This window comes from Falco rusticolus, chromosome 3, assembly GCF_015220075.1.
Source record: "Falco rusticolus isolate bFalRus1 chromosome 3, bFalRus1.pri, whole genome shotgun sequence".
NCBI classification, from domain to species: Eukaryota; Metazoa; Chordata; class Aves; order Falconiformes; family Falconidae; genus Falco; species Falco rusticolus.
Window position 1 is genome coordinate 58,608,951 of NC_051189.1, and position 16,797 is coordinate 58,625,747.

The following is a 16,797-nucleotide window of genomic DNA, read 5'->3' on the forward strand; positions in this document are numbered from 1 at the left end:
ACAGCTGGTTCCACTTGCATCTTTTAATTAAAATGCAGTAGTCTAGATAACAGAAAATTGAGAGGGGGCAGAGAGAGGGAAATAAATCCTACAAATAGCGCAATTGTACTATAGCACTTGAAAATCCTTACTTAAAGTGGAAGGAACCCAGAAATGTTCTTTCTGTTTGTTTTCTTGTATCTCAGGAAAAACCTGAATTAGTGCATTCATTATCTTTTTTAAGGTTATCTGAAATTAATTTGCAGTCTTGGATCTTCCTTTATCTTTGGTTCTTCAAACCAACAAATGCAGAGTATAGCCTGCTTAACAGAGAAGTCTTCAGTACCCTTTCTGCAGTGCAGGTTTGGCCCCATCTGCGGATTTGGCCGCTTTTGACAAAAAGTATCTCTGATGCTGATGCTGGCTGGGAGAAGGCAATGAAGAGCCCAAGAACCACCACTTCCAGCGGGGGTGGACATCTGGGTAGAAACCACCACTCACCATTCCACTGAGCGGACTTCACCGACTCCTGTGACTGCGCGCCCATTAGAAACCTCCAGCTTCTTCATGACACGGGAGAACTGCTTAGCTTAGTGTTTTTCTCTGACAGAGTACCAGGGACAATCTCAGTGTATAGCAAACACTTCTGCTCCAAAAGCCAACGGCTGTCCCTGGGACAGGCAAAGCACCATTAGGTGGCCATCCCACCTCTGAAAGGAAACACCCTGCTTAAGGAAGCCCACCGCTACTGCCTGTATGCTTCCAGGTGAGAGTGGCTGTACAGATGGTATCACTTCTGCTTTATGGTTTTGGAGGAGGACGAATGAACAGGTTGGGTTACCTACTTAACCTGGTTTTGGCTTCTTAACATCTTACTGCATGACAGACTTTCTGGGTCAGGACACATACAGCACACAGGCAGTAACACTGTAAGGGCTCAAGAGAAAGCTTTTACCTGGCATTTGCTTAAGATCCTTTCACTGAAAGGACACCACATTAGATGAGCCACTGTTAACATCAGCTTTGAAGTTAGCTCCATGACATTTTCCCTTGTAGCTACATCTCATACAGTATGAAAAACTCCTGGCGTCACAAATGCAAAGTACTGAACGTGAGAGAGACTGAAAAATACAGCAGAAGGGAGTGAAGAGGCTCAGCATTAAATATGGAATAAGAAAGAGGGGCTTCTGAAACAAAGGACATCAAGAGGATAATGGAGTAACCAAACCTGCCTCAGAAGCATCTCAATCTGTGAGTACGTGCTATTTCGGCTGTCAGGTTATTAACTGGATGAACACATAATTGATAACCTTTAGGTTGTGCTCTACTTGAGAGCAATAAGCTCCTTTAAATGCTATTAATATTTAACATATATAAAAGCATTTCTCATTTGCAAAGCACTCTACAGAGTAACTGATGGATTTGATAACAATCCCCAATTCCCAGACTAGGGAACACAGTTCTGAAGGGGTGAATAACTAGCCCACGTCCAAATCAAGAGTCACTGACAGAGCTGTTATTCTAGCTCAAAATTAGGTTTCTGAGTTTCTGGTCCTTCTAGATTATACGGCTTAGTAGCCTTCAGTGGGTAGAGCCATGACACACAGACAGAGCTGGAAGACAGAGGCTGACAATGGGATAACATTTCTGACTCATCACCAATTGTCACATCCCTACCCTGGGCCACTGTCCACACTGAAATATTCAGTTAAGTGGGTTAAACACAAGGAGTGGAAATATTAAGTATTTCATTGCCATGTGTTGTCCACCCCTCTCCCCTTTCTTTTAAGGAATTAATCTTGGAATATTTTTTATTTACTGACCTCCACAATATTGTTAGGTCTTCCAATATATTTTTATTTGTTTATATATATGTATATATATGTACATTTTTCCCCAGTTTCAAGGGATTCAGCAAGTTCACTTGCAGGTGATACTTAAAACATTATAGCATTTTTCTGCAATGTGACAGATTATTTCTCAGGTTGTAGCACTGAGCTGCTGTGAAATAGCCACAGTACTTTATTACCCAAAATTACTGTAGGAGAACTTAACCTTCAGCCTCCTACACAGTTTCTGAAGTGTCTTCTGAGACAGACCCTCAGACTCCCTGCCCTAATAACTCCCTCTGTATATACTTTGTTTTCATGGGAGAAAAAGCACAGTGAAAGTCACATCATTTCTTTTGGCTGGACACAGCACCCTTTTGCTGCGGCTGAACTTTACAGACACGGGAAGTGGACTCCCCTATCAAACATTCCCACTGGCTGGAGTGGGCTGTGCCAGACAGGTACCTGCAGTTGCATCCTCAATATGCACAATATATTGACAATACCACCTAAGAAGGATGGAAAGTCTGGATCTTCCATTTAAGGTATGTAAATGCATGTATCACTCCAGCTGCAATTGTTCCCTGAAATATTTGTGCCTCCTAACCAACTTCTGTTTCAACAACACCCAGTGGTCTTCTCATCACCATAGCCTTACAGCTTTGTCATTGGGGGATTCATCCTTCTACAAACTCTATTCTCATCAATATTATATTCTGCCTAGGGAGTCTGATCATCTTAGAAGCATATAAAGTGATTATTGATGACAGTCAATACAATTTCAAAATATTTCAGCAGTGTAAGTAGAAAAAAATGCATACAAAATTTATACTGGACATTATTACAGAGCTGTTCAAAACTTGCAAAGCAGAGAAACCTGACAGGCAGTAAAACATGATGGCTTCTATACACTAGCATTTTGACACTTCAACTCCAGCAGAGTCCAAGTTTCGTGAAAAAGTGAAACTTCCTAAAGTAAAGTATTATTCACATAATCTTTTTGCATAAATGGAGGCCTAAGAAATCTCCCTTTCTGCTCCATCTCATATTCTCATAAAGCTCAGCCTGCTAGACAAGATTTCCATAGAAATCCTATTTGGTAAAATTTGCTTGATTGTATTCCAAAAAGTGACTCACATTTTACAACCAAGTGGCAAAGGCTGAAATGAGTTTGACTCTTTCCATCAAAGCTAGTATTAGTCATTCTTCCAGCTTAACAGTTTGCACGCTATCCTTGACAGACAAAACTCAGACTGCAGGTCAAGAAATTACAATTTTATAGTCACAAAGTATGTGGCCAGATAGCTGTCACCAGACTGAAGGAAACAACAAAGGACTCGGCCAGTGAAATCTGAAGATACTCAACAGCATAAGCGCTAAGTTGCTGGAAGTGCTGTAAAATCGCAGCTCCTGTTTGCAGGTAACACCTAGCACAGCAAAATTTGGCCCAAACTCTGAAGTGGCAGATCAGTAAAAACCATAAAGTTCTTCCCTGCCACTCTCCAAAGCACTTAAAAGGAGAGCAGCTGGAGGACGCAAGCGCGGAGTGCGATCTGATTGTAAAGGCATCGGGACTTGGCTCCCAGTCAGGTACTCCCTTCCTCCGCCCTCTCTCCTTCTTCGTGTTCCTGCATGTTCCCCTTTCAAGCCTACAGAGTATTCCACCTCTACCTTTATATTCTGCCATTCTCCCCAGGTGTTTTTTCTTCTCGGCGGCACCCCACAGTTGCCCAAAGGAGGGCTGGCTTTGCCGAACACTCCAACGGCCCCTTCCCCTCCTGCCGGCCACTCGGCCAGGGCTCAGCCGTGCCTCATGTGCACGGCCTCCTAAGCATGGCCTCAACAAGGTTCAGGACAGGCTGCTCCACCGTCCAAATACCACCTCAGTAATGACAGCTGAACGGAGCAAGGGGTCCACTCAGAGATGCTGAATTTTCTCACTTTCTGCTTCTCTGTGACCTTCTGGAGTTGAAGGCAAGGCCTCCTCTTAGCACGGGTCTGCCTGCAGGCACAGACTGGTTCCTAAGTGAGAGTGCAGCAAAGACCACCACTCCCCAAAGTAGGCTCCTGGCAGAGTCCCAGCAGGGAAGGCGAGTCTTCTTACAGAAAACCACGAGCAACTTTCTTCCAGTAATGTTTAGACACAGTTATGATTCAGAGACATCATGGAGAAGCACACAAAACTCCCCACTCTCGCTGCTATTTGCTCCTGACATTTCCCCCACCTCCCCTGAGCATCTCTCACGTCCCTACTGATCTCACAATTATTGTTTGGACAGTGACTCAACATGAGTCTCCACTCAGCAGAGCACCAAGAAAAAGCAAAGCCCGATGAGATCAAAACCCTTCATTTTTTATGGGCTTTGCTGCCCATAATTCATTTTCTGCATTCTGTTGTGGCCTGTGTTGACATAAAATTAATCCAAAGTCTCTGGCTGTTCCAGGGACTGCTCACAATCCCTCACCCAGCTCAAATCTCTGCAACATCTTTAACCTCCAGAGAAAACAACTGAAGCATCTCTGTGCTTGGCGCTGCTGAAATATCACGACACTCATTCTTTTGCTTAAATTAGGGATTTAATTTCAACTATTTTCCTCCAGACCAGATGAAAAACAAAGACAAAAAGCAATTTACCTCTACTTCACAGGCATATTCCGATCCATCCAGGAGTGTCACTTTGCACTGCATATTTTTCGGCTTCTTGACGATCTTTAGAGGAGACTTGGAAAGTTTGCTTGACGATGATCTTTGAGAGAGCTTGTCGTCTTCTAGCTGCTGGTATTCCAACTGTTTTGCACTCGCTGCAGCAAACTCCTGTTCTTTGTCTGTAGCCTATAAAGAGAAAGAAAAAGACTTTTTGAAGTGATATTAACCAATCATGCCATGCAGTAGAGTATGCACCCTACACCCAAGCATTTAAATGAGCATTTAAGGTGGGGTTTGAATGAGAAAGCCCCTGATGCAGGACAGAGTCTTCTTTATCTATTGGAAAGGCTTCCCACATTCCTCCCAGCACTCCCTCCTCACTTCAAGATGTACACAATATCCCTGAAAGGAGAGCATGCATAAAAATATTTCAGGCTTCTGCAGTTTCCCTAGGCAGAAAATCCCACTTGGACTTCTTGGACCTATTTTTTTGGTCTGTTGGAAATGCTGAATAATTGGTAAATGCTGTGATTAACAGATATTCCTACAGTTTCTTGATGCTACTTTTAAGTATTGTACCTATTCAATTGTATGATGCTTCCATGGTGTCACACAGAACAGGAAAAGAACATCAGGGTTGCACTAATTTTGCTGTCAGTAAGGAAACAGTCCCCTGAATGAGGGCACGGATCCCTCTGTGACAGTGTGAATTCACAGGGGAGGCTGACATGCCTGGGACAGCAAAAGGCTCCCCAAGTGTCTGAGCAAAGGGTTAAAAATCCAGGATGGAAGTGAGGGGCCAAACAGCTTTCATGTCCAGCCCGCTGGCTAATGAATGATAAACACAGGATGAGAGGCTGAATTTTGCTCTCTGCAGATGCCCGGTAATTCTGGCGAGAAGTAGGTGCTATTTGAAAGACAAATACACTGTAGGGAAAAGGGGCAAGAAGAAACAACTGTGGTTACTTTTGCTTGGGTTTATCTGAGGGTCAGACTATTTGAAGAGTTCCTGTAATGCAGCACAGCCGTGGTCCTCTCCATGGCGCTAGATGAAAGCCAGAACAGCCTTACAGCACTTCACTCTTCCTAGCAACAGCACTGTGCCACAGTCATTACCCTCCTCATCAGCTATGCCCCTGACAGTCTCCAAACAAAACCTCAACAGGCGTGCAGTAATACCTAAGCTAAAGCTTAAATAAAATAAAAATAACATTATTCTCTTATCTCACTACAAGGAAGAAAAAATAACTGTTTTGGCTCTGAATGATTTCAGTGTAATAAGCAGCAAGCAATTGTTGGAAATATATCGTAAATTAATCCTCTATGTCTGTTTCCATTCACTGTATGTAAAAAACCTTCATGAGAATGGAGCAAATCCATCCAAAAGCTTTAATCTGCTTTGAGACCAGAACAACCTTGCATCGTATAGCCAGCAACGACAGCGTACCACTCAATCACAGGGAACCTTCCCCGACAGATTTCATACAAACAAGCCATATGCTTCCACTCTGCCTCGGGGTGAATGGGGAAAACAGGAGTTTGGAGTTGGCTGCACTACCAACAGTGCCATCTCCCATCAAAGCCCCAAGAAACTGCAAAGAGGCAACTGCAAAAAGACCCCACGGTTCTCCTTTCCCTGCAAGAGAGGACACAGCAATGGTCTCCTGGGCTTCCCTGGGTGGGGAGACTAGAAGAAAGTGGGGCTAGAAAGATGAAAAAGCAATAGGTGATTTCAGAATCCACCTCATTCCCTGAGCTGTGGATCTTCTTCCTCAGGAGCAGCCCAGCACCAGCCAGCTCTTCCCCCACCTAGCTCAGAAGCTGAGGACTTTCTCCTTCCAGCACTTGGACACCAGCTCCATGTCTGGATGTCAAGGTCCTCACATACCTTGAAGGCTGGCGAGAGATGAAGGCACAATGTATGTCAGTGGGTTAGCTGTTCGCTGAGCATTTAATGCTGACAGCGGCTGTGACGAAGGGGGACAGTCCCCTCAGGCTCACAAAAAGGCTTGAGGCCAGCTACCCCTCTACCACGACCGTGGCCAGCTGGCAAGTGGTCCAGCCTAGCGAAAAACGAGACTGAAGATGTCTCTGTGAAGAGCTGTGCTGCTGCTGATGGACAGAGGGGCTCTCTGATTTCTGTATGTTTTGTTAAAGAAATCTGCAAGGGCAGGTGCACATGCACTTGTGTGGGTGCAAAAGTAATTCCTGTGCTGGAAAAAAATATGCTGTCTTATCTGGTGGCTCACTGGATTTCTCATGTGAGAGTTGGCACTTCACGCCAACAAAAAAAAGACCAAACAAACAGAAGCATGTAATTAATCTTTTTCAAGAAAACATGAAAGCTGCTTGAAAGATAAGCCCACAACAACAAGGGCACTCAGCAGCCATTTAAATTTTAGGAGCATCTTCTGCCCACAAACAATTCCTATGAATCCTAACAGATTGGCGATTATTTTCCTTCACGAAGACACTTAGTATCTCAAGACTACAGCAGACATTTGCTTATTTCTAAAAAACAGTACTGATGTTATTTTGGTTTTTAAGGTTCCTGTCTACAGTAAGATCAGGGGAATGTGTCTAGGTTAAAATCATACAAAGGGTTTTCTCTCATTTGTCTGAAGAATAAAACATGCCAAGAACTATTAGAGAAGATCCCCCAAACTATGCTGACATTTTCAGGCACTGAAGTACTTTCAGACTGTATTAAGCCTCTTCTTCCTAAAGAAATCTGACATCCTGGTATCTAGAAAAAAAAAGTGGCCAGTGAAAAACCCATGCACTCAGTGAATTATTTCTACCTCGGCAAGCATAGCTGTATTTTCTCCTAAATTCTCCAACACACTTCTGTGCTGTATTTTAGCAGTATTTTCAGTGTTGTGGACTAAATTATAGGGCAGCACAAGCTGCTTCAAGGTTTGTGTTTTCTGAGCATAAGCTCTCTCATCTCTGTCTATATTACTGTGCCTTACTACAACACATGAAGGGGTATGTTCAAGCCTTCTGAAGCTAGACCCCCTGCTCAAAACAAGCCTTTGGAGTCACAGGATTCAGCAGTAATGATCTTTGATGCTTCGCAGCTTCTCACTGGGGTGTGAAGTGATATTACCAAGCTTGCACAATGTGTGAATCCCATCTACTTATGGCAGTTGCTCAGAAAAGTTAGTGCCCAACCCATGTGATGCCTTCTTGCTCTTTTTCAACAAGATAGGAATGCAGGAAGATAGTAAGATTGCATTATCATACCTGATAGGAAGGATTAATTTCTCTACTAGCTGCTAATCTCAACATGAAGAAGCCTTTTTGTCTTCATTAAAATGTTCTTCTTGTGTGCGTACAGAATGACAACCAAAAGTCACTGTCATCGATTGGCAATTGAAATCTTTCTTCCCAAGGTTCTCTCACATGTGTGATTGCAAAAATCATCAACTTCTACACCGCGATTACAGACAGCAAGAGAGAAAATTTACTCCTTCTATTTGGGGCTTTTAAAATTATACGATTGCTAATAGCTCTGTCTTTTAGTGCTTTGTTTAAGTGGTTCTTTCCTGTGATACAGACACTTAAGCCACTACAAAATATACTAGGCAGATCACTGCAGCTGGATTTGGCAGTCAGCTTACAACAGCAATATTTGGATTCAGGTGGGTAATCTCAATGGGAAGGTCTCACATATCCCTTCACTAACCCAGTTCTTCTATCAAGGCTTCTGCAGACACCGGCTCACAGGTGACCTTTGGGAAAGGAAAGGTTCACACAGAGCATCTCAGGTCTCCAGACACACCCCCATAAACACAAACAAACAAACAGATTTGTTGCCTACGGTTTTTTTTGTGGTTATTTTGAGGCTTGTTTTGGTTTGGGTTTTTTTATTATGAAAAGAAACTTGGGCAGAAAGCTTACTGAAGATGTTTGGAAGAACAAAATTAGTAATACCTATGCCTAGGCCTGACAGAATCACACTTAAAATTAATGATCAGTTTGTGCAGCACCTTTCTCTTTTGGACAAGCAGCCCTGCCTCTCTTTCCCAAAATGCAATTTCTGACCTATTTCGGAAACTATAATTTTCCCATCATCGGTGGATGTGGGAGCAAGAGCAAAGAGGTCTTTGGTGGGTACACAGTGAGGCTGATCAAGGGTTATTGACAGTTAACAATAAAAAAAGCAGTTCTTCCAATGGTTGATCTTCAATAGCGATGAACACTAGAAATCCTACCCTGTCACATTTGTTGTCCCAAGCATTTAGGTAACGTACCTCTAAATGAGGGAGACACAAAAATACTTTGTATCTGAAATTGCTTACACCCCCATTTCTTCTGCACCAACTGCAAGTTTGGGCTGTAGCTCTGTGGAAAAAAGCTTAAAATCCAAGACCACAGCCAGCTCCAAACAGCTTCTACAGGAGTACTCACACTGATTTTAGGTAATGCTTTACATCTGCTTGCTTCACCAGCACTGTCTCCCAACTAGGCAAAATTACGGGACTCCAAACAATCTGAATTTTTCAAAAGGTGGAGGAGGAGTTAGACTGACTCATTCTGCTCTTCAAAGGTGCATGTGAACAGGGGGGGTCATAACCTTACGGAGCTAAGTGTTGTGATTTGTAGGTATCCCATTAATTGTGTATCACTTACCCATGAAGAACGATGTCTGTTAATCCTGTTGACTGGAAATTATTAACAAGAAAAAAAAAAAAGCAGCTTCTGCAAATTTAGTAAGTGCAACAATGAACCAAATGGAAAAGCATGTGATAGCTCTTCTGAAACCTATTACATGAGTAGTTAAAGTAATTATAATGCAGTCATTTCAGAACTATGAGAAGCTTAAGGGACAACTGATTCTTCATGGCTCACACATCAGACAAGGAAGCATGAAATCAGTTTTCGGCAGGTGTCGAAGAAGAAATGAACTCTGAAAACATTTTCAGCTTCTTAAGAATTGGCACTGTTTGCTACCTAATGCAAATGCAAGATCGAAGATGCTTCCTTATATTTAAGCACTGGCGGCAGAAAGACTTGACATGAATTTCAAACCATTCTGTGCGAGAACTATCATTTTTTAAATGCTAAAGACAAACCAGTCAAGATCTACAGCATCACACTAAGCAGCCCTCCGTGTGTATCTGAATAGACATTTCCACTCCTAACACACCAGCCTTGTTATTTCCCAGGAGCCGTAAAAGCAGGCATGTAGCTAGTTGTGTGCAGTGAGCATACATGCACAGGCTCCCTTACCTGCTCCTTCTTCACTGGCGTGCTGTGGGCTGCCACAGCCGAGAACTGCTCGAGCGCGTTTTGATGCTCTTCGCTCGGCTGCTGCTGCTCCTGCGGCTGGGTCTCCGCTGCCCCTTGCTGCGCAGCGCCCTCCTGCTGATCCTGCTCTTTATCCTTGGACTCAGAGTCCGATCCTGATTCTGTAGTCATGGTTGGTTATTCTGTAAGAGAAGGTGAGCAGACTTACTGAGTACAATCTCATAAATGCGAATTTGTAAGCTAGGCTTAGCGATTGGAGAAACACCGCGTGCAAAGTTTTAGTCTTAATATGCTCAAGACTTTAAAACTAAAGTGGCTGTCACGCTGGCCCAATGAGGATCCCAAGGAACGCTTCCCTGGTGCAAAATAACAGGTCTAAATCCATCCGTACTCTAAGGGAGAGCGTGTTGCCATAAAATCTTATTCTACATCATAATATACAGACATCACAGGTCTTATGTTCAAGTTAAATATAGACATACAGTTCTACATAGTTCGTAACTCATAAAAGGAGAGTAACACAATGAGAAAAGCTTGTGTGATGGAGTGCCCTAAACCCAACACAACTCACTGCATTTTGGGTTTCTAAACCATGTGTAAACTTTTGAAAACATTCAAATTTTTGATCTTTACATTGAAGTCAACAGGACTTGAACTCCTAGCACCTGCACTCCCTTTTGTAAATGGACTCAGGTACTTTTGAGCTTCCAGGCAACAGATATACTAGAAACACCTGAAGTGGGCCCACCAACATCAGTTCAAATGTACAACTGTCTTCACGCCCAATTCTGTCCTTCCTGCTTGAATTCATCCATGTCTGCTACTTCTTTCTAAATGCTAGAGCACCCAAAAGATAAATACTTCATTAAGTCATTCTAAGAGTTAGATTTAAAGTGATTATGACTTTCCTTGAACGTGAAAAGTTTATGTTTGAACTTTTTACAGTACTAAATCAAATGAAAATATTAGCAATATTCATTCAAAGTCTTAACTATTTCAATTAAATAGTTTTGTTACAAATAGATAGTTGGCACCCAATTCTCAAACCACATACAAGCAAAACCCAACTTAAAAAAAACCCTGTGATTTTGTATCAAAACAAGGATTTGAAAAAGCAGACTGTGCCAGTTCAGCAAGGAGAGTGTGCTTTTATGTTTGTTACTCATACACTCTTATCCTTGAGCATTTTGCTTTTAAGCAGCTTGAATACAAACCAGCCTGGTGCAATCTATTTCTGTTTATCATCAGTCCATGATTTCTTTAACCTGGTAACCATAGCTACTATGTAATTATAAGCAGTTCCACAGAATATACATCTGCTAATTCATCTGCTAGAAGGTCACCATCAACTCTTCACATACACTACAATGTTTACTAGTAGAAGCAGGTTTACGGAAAATCACAAAAAAGTACAGTTGTTTTTTTTCCCCCCCCCCATTTAAATGCTTAATAAGCAACACTGCTCGACAGAAAATGTTTTAAATGAGGCCAATTACTGTTTTAAAACTCATTTACGTATTCTGCACTTTCAAGGCTAAGTTCTCCAGTGAATACACGGCTCTGTACAGCAAGCAAGTGCACAGCATTCAGCCTCTGCCCATTTTTTGCGCTGCATGTGAGGATAGGCGTGCACGTTCCTCCCTCCTGCATGCCAAAACAGCACGAGAAAGAAGCGGAACTAGAAAGCATACATGGCAGATTTATGCTTCAGGCCACATTCTCAAAGCACTACCATATGACACACTTGTTTAGGAATACATCAAATTTCTACACTCAAACTGGAACAGCTATTTCAAAAATACCTTTTAAAATTTATTGTTTAACAAATGTTCATCAGCATCTACAAAAAGCAATAATTAACTCATGCCTATTAAAACGTGACAGTCAGAAAGGCATTCTTCTAAGCAAGCTTCAGATGTCCACATCTGAGATGGTCACTTTAAACGCAGAGGAGAAAACCAGATGTTTCAGAGAGCGCTTCACCTGACCTATTTTAGATGCCTGCTTTAAGCTGAAATAAATCACAACTTGGACAACTTTGTCTGACTCACTAGGAAGAAAGCCTAAACAAGTTCCTCCAAAAGTAGATCAAACCAACCCATCCTCCCATTTTCAGTCCTGTTAAACACCGGGTTTTGTACACTTTAAAAATTAAATTGCAGAACAATGTTAATCTCTCAGAGTTTTGTTTTGCCCATCTGTCACATCAACGTGAAATACATTCTTCATCTGGTGCTATTACAGTTGCCTTGCTTTAAAAGCACCCAGGTCCCCACAAACTTCGTAATTTTTTTCCCTTGCTCTCAAAACCATGTTTTGTACAAGTATATGAAGATATGAAACGCAAACTAATCAAATAATTCAATAAAATCAAACTATGTATTTGAATTTCCCCCCAGAAATTATTAATTAGGAAGTAACAAAAAGCTAACTTACAGCTACAAAAATCATCGCTCAAACAACACCAAACAGCAGAGATGACCAATACAAAGTGTAATGCATGGAAGCTGTAGTACAAAGTCTTTTTTGCCCCCTCTTTATACGAGTAAGAGCAGTAAATAGAAAGGAACTGTCATACTTGCTGTTGGAAAGAGTCAGCACAAGTATCTTGAGGCATTAATCTATATAGGATCAGATTGCCAGCTGATAAACATCAGAAGCCTGCCTTCCTTCAGCCACCATCACTGCCTCTCTGGAAGCTCATTTCTGCACCCTGTATAGCTTCTTTCCTAATTATCATTTTTATCCTGGCTGTTCTTGAGCATGGACACACGGCCATTTAAATTAGCCCCATAAAACACAACTTCATGTAGCAGGAGATGAAAACAAGTTTTACTCTTCTTGCCAGTTATTACCTTGCATCTCAAGGAACAACAAATGTGATTCTTAACTTCTTCTGGGACAGTCCCACATGAAGCTGAGCCTTACCACACTGTGAGTTACTCTCTGGGACACGTTTTCTCTCCAGTTACACGAGTCCTGGCTTGCTCTAAGAGTGCTTTATTAGAAAACTTTTGGTGCGTTATCAAATATTTTAGTATAAGCAATTCCCTGGATACAATATTCCTGTCATTAGTCAGACAGCAGATGGATTTAATTAACCCAGGGTTACCCATTTCCAAATGTCTTCCTTATTTCCCTTTGCATACAATATGTTTAATAACAAATACGGAGAACAAAACACTATTGATTTCACACTGCTATCTTACAGACATAAACAGAAGCAAAGCAAACAAATTTTGAATCCGATTTTTTTTAACAGACTCTTCAGACGACTGTATCAGGATTTATCTCACTTCAGCTAGTGCAGGTTGAAAATACCTAAATTACAAGGCAGAAAACCTTCTCTCAGTGCTAACCAGCAGGTTGTTTTGCTTTCCTCAGCAAACAGCTGCTTATACAAATGGACTTTGAAAGCATTTCAGTTTTTATAAATGGCACAGTAACCCTCCCAGAAAGAGGCAGTTTCACTTATTGGAAGAAGTAACAGTAATCTTAAGAAATTTAACAACATAAATATTATTCTACCTTTGTGTGCATGCAGCAAACCTGGCAGAATAGCTAGTAGTGTCTACACATTTGCCAAACATGTAATTGGCCGAGAATTTCTTACTCTTGTTTGATTACTTTATTTACTACACCTGGCTATGTATCAAAACCATGACTTCTAATGTGAATTTCAGTACAGGAAGAAAGAAATCACTGAAGTTCCTTAAACTTTTCCTGTTGCCAGCACAACCCCTGTATCAAATTCCCCTTTCCAGCAAACAGAAAACAAACTAATGAAAAGAAACCAAGAGCACTACTTTATACAAATGAGGTAATACTATGCAAGCCAGATGTGCCCTTGGATAGCTAAGTTTTGGCTTACAACCCAATATTCAAAGATTCCAAAAGATTAGCAGAGTCCAAACTTAACACAGATGCTGGTAATACTGGATAGTCTAAGGCTAAAGTCAATTTGGCTACAAAATTCAATCGGAATGAAAATCAAGTCTTTTGATTAAAGAGGAAAATAAAAAGCCAAGAACTAGCTTATTTTAATCTACTACTTAAAAATTAAGCTAAAAATGTATGTACTTTCAGCAGTGTCAAGGTTTAAAATAGAAGTGTTTGAGAGCGCTGCAGAAGAATAATTAAGGGAAGATGAATTAATAGACTATCAAGGTATTAAAACACAACTTCAAAAAAATACATGACATTTTCAAATCATTTTCAGTAGACTGAATCACAGAAAAGAAATCTTTTCGTGCCCTTACACTAGACAAAGTAAGGACATTATATACAGATTGCTGAACCTGCAAACCACTTGCACAAAAAGCCTACATTCTAAAACCTTCCAACACACCTACTCCTTGTTAGCTACAGCTACCAACATATTGCAGCATGGGAGATTACCAATTACTTGCTATAGACTTAAAGCACATAATTACCTTTTCTTTATACAGGAACCAAAACCATGTTGTCCTCTACTAATAATTATCTGAGCAGGCAAAGCCCAGGCTATGTCACCTGGTCCCCTCCAGCAAGTGACAGTCACAAACTACCACATATATTCACACATTCAGCAAGTTATTTGACTCCTTGCCTCCCATTCTGAGAGCACAGACCTTCTGGATTGCATCTACTGAGCAACAAAATTCACAGCTAATTGACAGCAGAGTCCACAGTTTAATTAACCTAGAAGTCACTAATAAACCTTTATTTATACATAAATACATGCTAGTGAAAATATCTGTTGTATTAAGCAAACGGAAATCACATTACAGAAGAAATTGGAAATTAATTCTGAATAAATTGTGATGTAGTGACAAAACAAAATTGAACCAAGTATAATTAAATGAAATATACGAAGCCAATATTTTCTGTAATGCAGAGATTAATGATTTACATTTAAATGCTTTTTTGATCTAATTAGTTCTCTTTGTGGAAAGTTCTCCTTTAATTACAACAATTTCTGAATATTGTTATAAATCACTGCAAAGGTCCAATTTTGGAAGTTATGTAAGAAAATAATGATTCCATACTTCAAAAATAATGTTCCGCATAATAAGAGACATATTTATCCAATAACGATGAGATGCTGGTGAGAAGAGCATATGGACAACAATATTGCTGCTATAAGCAGTTACAGAAATGTCAATATATGTTTCAAGAGAAGAATACACGCCAGAACGCCGACTTCTGAGCTTGAAATATAAACTGTATTCATCAAACTGCTCGAAGCCTCAGCTCACTTCATTCCAGTTGGGTTCCTTACCAGGAAAAACACACTTTTTGTTGATCCTCTTTAATGTGGGTGAGTTTTGCCCCCACGTGCAGGAGGCACCTAATCCACAAAAGCCCAGTGCAGGGTCCCCAGGAGAAAGGAGAGGCAGGACCTCTGCTGAGCTTCACCAGGAGTTAAGACCAGCTCTTTCTTTACCCATTGCCATCCTCCAGCGCTGGCAGCAACCAGAGGTCTTACAAAGGAGGCTTCTCCCTGGGATTACGGTTTCTCCGGTGGACACCAACAAGCCAAAGCGACTGCTGAGATGTGGTCTGAACGGACACAGGGGGGAAACAACCCTAAGAAGGGCAACAGGATGCCCCTTCCCAACTGCATGCCCCTGTCACCTCTCTCGTGCCAGCACCAGCGTAATTTTGGGGGACCAGGCAGCTCAGCTGGGAGGGCTGAATCTCCCCAGCCTGAGGACAGGGAACAGCACCCCTCCTTTGGTCATCAGTGGGCATCCCGTCTGTCCAACAGGACTGTGAGGCTCCAGCCCAGCAAGTGCAACCCTTATACCTAAACTCACAAACACACCGACGTACCGAGAATTTAGCATTGCACCTTGAACATATACATACAACAAACACAAACACGTTAAGAGTCAGCACATGGAAAAAACACTGAAAATCAAATAAGTAATTAACAAGGGAGATGAGGAAAACCAAGGGAGAAAGGTGCTAAACATCAGGATGACCTGCAATCATGCCAGCACAGCATGCTCTGGGTTAAGTCACTGAACAGGTCTGGTGACACAAGCCAAGGGCCCAAGCGTTGGTGCATGAGAGAGACTTCAGAGAGAACATGGAGGTGTTAGTAAGCAATAAAAAAAAGGTTGGCTGGAGGTATTGCAACACATAGCACAAGTTAAAGTATTTGTTTGGCCTTCTAGACAGCTGTATCACACAGATTTCTTTAAAGTTTCTTGATGAAGATGAAAGAAAAAAAAATGGAGGCAACATCTGAAGAAGGAGTCATGTAATCTGGAGGAGATGGAGGAGACACCTTAGAAGCAGCAGACAAATCCTTCAAAGGGGACAAAAAGGCAATTCCTCCTAAGGACCCAACACTGCCCCAGGCACCTATGCACCTGTCTGGTTCCACCACCAAAGCAGCTGAAAGCTTCTGGAGAGATTATCCTCTGCCTGGCAAGGGTGGGGACAAGAAGCATCAGAAGCTTTTAAATGGTGGAAGGGAAGGGGAATATATCAGAGCGCGGCTGTATACCAAAGCAGAACCCAGGACACATGACTCTGGGACAAACATGAAAGACCAACATCGACATAAAAGAAGAATTGAAGACTAGGATGCAAAGCGACTTACGATCAGCAAGTGATGCGGCTAACAGTAAGAAGAGAGTCTACAAATACATTATAAGGAAAACCAGGGCTGTTACCAAACACAAGAGAGGCTGAATTATTCAGTGCCTCATTTCACAGCTGGGACCAGGTACTCAGAGCATCTTTCACCTGATGTGCACGATGTACAAGCACAGGCTGATGGAGCAAGGGCTGAACAGAGTGCACACGTCAGTAAGCCAGGCGGTTTCAAGCCAGCAGGAACCACTGGAAATGCCCCTCCAGTGCCTGGGGAGTTACCAGCAATAATCATCTCTAAACCATGAACTGCTGGCTTGCAGATGTCAGAGAGGCCAGGTAAAGTCTAAAAGAAATGAAAAGACCCAACACTGGGCCCAACCTTAAAAAGGAAAGTGGGGTTGGAAAAACCAGAAATCACAGTGTACTTTTAATAACAGAGCAGTTACTAGAGGCACATTGCTAAAGGATTTCTAATCCTGTAAAAATAATGAGATTAGAGAA

General features: G+C 41.8%; 1 protein-coding gene across 34 annotated transcripts in view; it reads right to left on the reverse strand.

Moving 5' to 3' along the window:
* The window catches only part of EPB41L3 (erythrocyte membrane protein band 4.1 like 3), a 145,338-nt gene that overhangs the window by 58,820 nt on the left and 69,721 nt on the right, over window positions 1-16,797 (reverse strand). For 32 of the 34 annotated variants that reach the window (XM_037379468.1, XM_037379465.1, XM_037379464.1 and 29 more), the window contains exons 2-3: window positions 9,691-9,890; window positions 4,444-4,641 (exon numbers count right to left, since the gene is read on the reverse strand). In XM_037379468.1, the coding sequence (XP_037235365.1) occupies window positions 4,444-4,641; window positions 9,691-9,879 (387 nt within the window). In that variant the 5' untranslated portion in view covers window positions 9,880-9,890. Of the gene's footprint in view, window positions 1-4,443; window positions 4,642-9,690; window positions 9,891-16,300; window positions 16,777-16,797 lie in introns of those variants that run through there. The other 2 variants (XM_037379466.1, XM_037379473.1) reach the window with 2 other exon arrangements.